A 6,985-nucleotide genomic window follows, 5' to 3' on the forward strand; every position below is an offset into this window, starting at 1 on the left:
TATATATATACACACATACATGCATACATACATACATACACACAACTTCAAAATAACATAAATTCTCACCCTGTACTGAAAACAGTTTCAGCGTCACAGCGCCACCAGCTGGTGAGAGGTGGTGACGTCAGTTTGAACCCCGCCCACTGGAACCGGTACTGAAAGCATAATGGAAATACAACCTGTACCATACCGAGTAGAGTAGAGCCGTGCTATACCGGTACTACAGGTACTAATGGAAAAGGGGCATTTGAAATGCTATGAACTAAACACACTTTGATTATCAAGATATTGTAAAATAGTAATGATAATGTAAAAAAGAAGAGTGTTCTTTCTATTGATTAATTCAGGATACAATTAAATAGTCTTTTGATGAGATAATTTGTATTTCTGGATTCAGATCAATGAAATAACAGTTCCTGTCCCCTGAAGGTCTTCAGAGACAGGTTGAGGTCAGAGGCCTAGTTCACTACATATCTCAGTGAAATATCATCCAATATGTACCAGATTTATTGTGCATGTTCAGTGAGCCCTTAGACACATTGGTATTGTTCTTGAACATTTGACTCAAGTGTGCCCCTAAATTATTCCAACAGTTTTATCTCAGTGATACATCATCCGATCGGAACCAGATTTTTTATGCATAATCATTGACCACATCTATACACATTGACATTGTGGTTTAACATATGACTCAAGTGTGCCCCCTACATTGTTTAATCAGTTTTATCTCAGTGATAAATCATCCAATCTAAGCCAGATTTTGGGTACATCATTAGTGAGCACTTCTAGACACGCTGGCCACCTAAATAATTCCAACAGGTATATCTCATTGAAATATCATCCAATAGGTACCAGATTTTAGATACGTGATCAGTGACCAGTTATAGACACAGTGATATTGTTCTTTAACATTGGACTCAAGTGCACCCCTACATTATTCCAACAGTTATGACTTAGTGATACATCATCCAATCTGAACCTGAGCTTTTGTGCATCACAAGTGAGCACTTGGAGACACATGGGTATTGTTGATTCATGACATCACTTAAGCCCCACCTTCTCAAAGAAAAAACTGTCGATTATTGGATGACACTTCCAGCTACACACTGTGTACAATATTAGATTGAAACTTTGTTCGCTAACTGTGTTGATTAACACACGACATGTTGAAAAGCATAAAGGAAGTGCTTGTCAAACAATTGCAACAAAATAGGAAGTCACCATAACTCCTGTCTGGAAGGTCAGATTTCACCTACACTTGTAAGACCTGAAGCTAGACAAGTACCGACATGGATGGAAGGCGATGTTAAAGATTCGGGAAATGCGCCCCGTGGTGAATGCATGCGGGATTGGCACAAAAGCATTTGGGATGGCGACTGGGTGGACTAACTGCAGCTCCCACGGTCGCCGTAAGGCCGGAGCAATGCTTTGCTGCGAGGGCCTCCAATGCTGCTTACAGCTTTAATTATTATTATTATTATTATTATTAGGCAAAACATTTCAGCACAAAAAAAAAGAAACTGTCCAGATAACCTGACTGAAAAATGTTGGATTGTATACCTGGATAATTGAGCATGGACTTTGTTGTTTTCAACCAGTTTGAAAAGACTGTCAACAAGGAAGAGGGCTGGCAATGGAAGAGGGGGTGTACCAAAGAGACCATCTTATCACAAGCAGAACTGGTTTGTTCCACTTTGGAGTAAGCTGTTGGGGGAAGAATCAGTTTTGTTGTGTGTTGCCTTGACTGATCAAGCCTTCTGGGCTGAAGGTGAAACGTTTCAGCACAAAAAGAAAGAAACTGTCCAGATAACCTTCCATGCATGATATGCAGCCGTGCAGGAAAAAGAAGACCGTAACAAACGTCTTGTCGGTTCCAAAGGAGTCGCCTCACCTCCGTGAACACTGATTGTGCCATTGCTACGCTTAGAGTGTAGTCAGCTGTAATGATGATCGAAGATCCCTTGGAGTGAAGCAGGCCACAACTGCATGCATGTTGTAATATCTCCACACAATTCAAGGTTCAAGGTTCTTTATTGTCATTTGCATCATATGCAATACATTAGGTGGAACAAAATTGTGTGCTCAAGGTCCCAGATACACCCAAAATTTGCAAAAATATAAACTATACAAAGAGGTTACTATACAATGAAATGTTTCACCTTCCATCTGGAAGGCTTCATCAGTCAAGGAAACACACAACACAAAACTGATTCTGGGGCTGAAACATTTAAGCAAAAAAAGAAACTGTCCAGACAACCTGACTGAAAATTGTTGGATTGTATACCTGGATTATTGAGCATGGACCTTTTTGGTTTTGAACCAGTTTGACATGACTGTCGACAAGGAAGAGGGCTGGCACAAGAGGAGGGGGCGTGCCAAAGACACCATCTTAGCACCAACATAACTGGTTTGTCCCACTTTGGAGTAAGCTGTTTGGGAGATTCCACATAGTTCCACTACAGGTTCTTTCATGAATGATCATTTGACAATATTTTAACAAACATTTAATATTTCGCAGCTGGCACAGACCATAGATGTAGAAACATATGTTGACATTATTGCTTCTTCACATATACATTTGGGTTTATGTTGATTTCAGGAAATTCCTGAATAAAATTAGAAAAATTACAATTTCAAGAAGTGTTTTGTTCTGTTTTTTACTTCAAACTGTATAATGCATAAATATCCTAAATGAGACAAAGAGGATTTCAACAAATTTTCTAGCCAAACTTTATTGTGAATGCAATATCGATGTGTGTTGGTGTCTCATGGAAAATAGTGACTCACAAAAGATTAGATGCATATTTCCTTGGATTTGTGCCGGCCCACCCTGGTGGCTGCTTGCTGGGGCCTGGGTGCCCTGGCTCTGTCGAGCCTCTCTTGGGGGGGTAGTATGACCTCGGGGCTCTGTGTCCATGGCCGGATCTGCTCCATCATAGCAAGTTGCCGGTGGGGCCTGTGGGCTTGTTGCTGCAGCCCCCTAGGGCTTCTGCATTTTGGCTGCTGGGGGTGGTCGCCCGGGGCTCTCTTCTGCTTTTCTTGTGGGGTGGGGGGTGTAGTTAACCCTGTTGGGGGACTCCCAGGGCTCCGGGCTTCCCTGTGTCATCTTTATGTCCTGGGGGGCACATCTGTGGGTCGTCACACCCACTATTGAACATTCATATGGTGAATCCTTATAGTGACAAGCATGCTCACACACAAATGCACACGTTAGGGGTTGAATCGACTAGTCGACGAGTCGATTCTAGGATATCTCGCGTGTTTTAAAATTTCATGTCGTCTAGTCGCAGTCAATGGGTGTGTCACGTGATCAGCTGGGCCGCTGGCTACAAAACGGATTCTTCCAAGCAGATGGAAAACATGTACCAGGCAAAGTCTTCCCAAACAGGTAAAAATTCATCAGCAGTGTGGAAGTATTTAATTAAAGATGATGTTTTTAGTTTCATTTTATTTATGCGGCGGCTGTGGCTGAGTGGTTAGAGCAGTCGTCCTCCAATGCGAGAGTTGGGGGTTCAAATCCACCAGCAGTCACATGCCGAAGTGTCCCTGGGCACCCCTCATAGCCTCTGACGTGTGTCCCTTCAGTGTATGAATGTGATCTAAAAGCACTGATTAGTCTCTTTAGAATGATTTGTTCAATTAGCATTGTAGAACTCTAGTAGAGTGCTGTATGAATGGGTAAATGAGGACAGAGATTGTGTTGTAAAGCGCTTTGAGTATCTTGAAATAAGATAGAAAGGCGCTATATAAGTACAGTCCATTTACCATTTAATGCAAGATGGAATCCACCACTGCCCGCACTGCTGTTTTTAGTTTCATTTTATTTAATTCATGGTGGAATCCACTGCCTCCTGCCCGCTGTTTTTAGTTTAATTTTATTTAATCCACTAAATAAAATTAAAATAAAAACAAAGGTGCACTCCACCAGCGAATCCACCACCGCGCACCCCACCGTGTGTGTATTAGTTGTTGTACACACCAACGGTGTGCACCACGCACCACCGCCAGTGGATAGTTTTTATTTTTATTTAATTTAATTCACTAAATAAAATAAAAACAGGGGTGTGCAACACCGGAGAATCCAACGTGCATCACCCCTGGTGTGCACTACGCACCACCACCGGTGGAGAATCCACCATCGCGGTGGTTTATTTTATTTAGTGGACTAAATAAAATAAAATGGTAGGAGCATAAGTATATGTGCCCAATGCTTGTTCTTTTTTTGTAAATAATAAAAAAAAAATAGTGTTTTGACTTCCTGTGACATCATCAACTAGTCAACATCGACTGGACTATTATCCTTTTAATGTCGACTTTTAAAAATATGTAGTCGTTCAACCCCTAACAGGTGTTTGTCAGATACATACCCAGTTGGGTTGCGGAGGCCAAGAAATACTTCTTGTACTATCATGTACCGTATACTTTCCAATGATGTTATATAATATCATTATATATGCATATGTTGTTGTGGTTTCTGTTTTGTCTTTTTTCTTTCCGCAGGTCTAGAAGCAGACCAATGATGTTGACTTGTGTTCTCTTTATACCTCTCTCTCTCCTCTACTCGTATCTCCTTCTTTCCCTTTAAACCCTTTTCCCACTTTTTTGCATTTCTTTTCTCCTTTGTTTTTCATCTTTGTGTCCATTACATCTGAAACAAAACCAAAACAAATTCTAATAAAGTTTCATTTATATATCAAGTGGAGCATTACGGCCAGCTGTAATGCTACGCTTGTGAAAGTAAATCAGTTGGGCCTCACTTTGACACTCGGACAACAATTCTGAGTGCCACAATGCCAGAAAGGACACAAGAAAAAAAAAAGGATGTACACTTTTTTCAGATTTATTTCAATGATTTGGAGAACAGTCAGCAATCAAAGAAGATCAATGAACTTACAAGATCACACACTTATCAATGCCCTTAGCCGCCTGAAACGCTAACCTGTTCTCACTTCCTGAACTGAAAAAACGGGTTCTGTAGACTTACTCCAGCACCAGTCCTCAACCCCACCCTCCTTGTCTGAGCTGTCATCAATACTCTGCTGCAGTCAGGGGAGGAGAGAATCTGAGTCAAGGAATCTTCTTGAAGACATGTCACCATATCAAGTCACTCAAACCTTTAGGATAATAAACTAGTTCTTTCAGTTCCTCAATGACCAATCACAGTGAAAGTGATAAAATATTTTATCAATCACTATCACAGTAAGAAAAAGAAAAGATGATAAAGTCTAACATCTATATTGAGTAAGTAAATAGATGATGCATGATGAATTCAGCAATACACATAGCCTCAATAGGTGCACTTTGAATCAAGATGAGCAGAAGAATAAACATGTCATCTGTTTTCAAGGCAAATATTTAGCACATATTTTTTTCTTTGCAAAGGAAAAACAGTGCAGCCTTATATAAACCATTTTGGGATGGAGATTTTATGATGTTTTGTGTGTTGTCCACTCATATACTAAAACCCCCATCATCAAAACAGCTTGGAGTTGGCTAAATCACAGTGGAAAATTTTTCCAGAAATTACCATCCTGAAAGCTGATCGAAACCAGCTATAAAAGAAAGCATAAATTAAAGGATTCAGCATTGAATTAGACAGAGCGAGCCAGTTAAGTGTTTCAATCACAGGAGCTGGTGGTGGACTATAAAATAAAGGCTGGAAGACAACACAAAAAAAGTATGGCGTGAGACACAAAAGAAAAACTCCCATAACAACAGCAAGGGTTTTGGTGGCTTTTCTCTCCATCCTGCTAACAGCTGCTCCAGACGTTGTACTGATATTGTTTGTGTTCTGAAGGCTGTGCACTTGTTTCTGTGCAACAAGGAAAATCTTCAAGTAAATACAAAGCATTATGACTGCAGGGAAATAAAAAGAGAAAACAGGTCCCATTGTGTTGGCCACTATAACATCAGCTGAACATGTTTCTTTACATACACCTTGACTGAATCCGGCAATTGTGATGCCAAGTCCAATTAGAGCTGAGACTACCCAGCTCACAACAATCATAACCAAAGTTACCTGAGTGTTTATTTTTGTCCTGTAGGTCAGAGGCTCACACACCACATAATATCTGTCAATGGAAATGCAGCACAAGTTCAGAATTGAAGACGTGCACAGCATTGCATCAAAGCTGTCTCGTATTTTGCAAAATAAATTCTCATGATGCAGACATGAGCTCACAGCAAATGCCATACTGAAAGGAAATACTAAAACTCCAACAAGAAGGTCAGTAACAGATAACGACAGGTTGAGGTAATTTGTGGGAGTTTGGAGCTGTTTGAAAAAACTTATGGAGATTATCACAAGCAGGTTTCCGCTCACGGTGAGAGCAGACAATGAGCCAAGAAAAATATACAAAAACACACAGGTAAAACTAGGATTACTTGAAAATGTATAAGTTCCATTGTCTAAGTCATAGCAGGGATGTAAGTAATTTACAACACTGTTGCTGATGACAGTGGATTCCATGTAGAAGATTTCCACAGTAGCAATCTGTTATGTGAAAAAAACAAGAATATGATTTAGTTCAATTTGTTCAGGTCTTGTCATTACTATATTATAAAATGTTTTGAATAAAACATTTTCAATCTTTTAGAGATATTCTTACCTACCATATGTCTATATAGTGTGCTCTCTGATTCTCTGTCACTGCAAGTTCGGTTGTTCAGATTTAAATATCCTGTTCTCATAACCATATTCAAACAGTCATTTAACCATCTGTGGCATGTTATGCCTTATTTGCATGGGATGAAAAAAAGAAAACACAGAAATACACACCAAATGTCTGTGGGTGTGTATGTTAGACAACTGAGCAGATTATAGTAATTTCTCTTATAGACAAAAAAATAAAAATCCTCAGATGCTTCTAAAATAAAGAAGCCAACATACATTTACTGTTTGCAGCAAATGTTGGAACAATATAAAAAAGAATGCAACCTTAGTGAAAGCTTATATATATATATAAACAGTATCTACTATATA

At 39.7% G+C, this 6,985-nt stretch overlaps 1 protein-coding gene across 1 annotated transcript; it reads right to left on the reverse strand.

The window, feature by feature from the left end:
* Window positions 1-5,476: 5,476 nt before the first annotated feature.
* Window positions 5,477-6,472, reverse strand: LOC119418757 (trace amine-associated receptor 1-like). The gene is made up of 2 exons (XM_037686092.1): window positions 6,151-6,472; window positions 5,477-6,078 (listed from the first exon to the last, which is right to left on the reverse strand). Exons 1-2 carry the CDS (start codon window positions 6,470-6,472, stop codon window positions 5,477-5,479), a joined length of 924 nt encoding a protein of 307 aa, XP_037542020.1.
* Between the last annotated feature and the right edge of the window lie 513 nt (window positions 6,473-6,985).

This window comes from Nematolebias whitei, chromosome 12, assembly GCF_014905685.2.
Source record: "Nematolebias whitei isolate Nwh7 chromosome 12, NemWhi1, whole genome shotgun sequence".
NCBI lineage: Eukaryota > Metazoa > Chordata > Actinopteri > Cyprinodontiformes > Rivulidae > Nematolebias > Nematolebias whitei.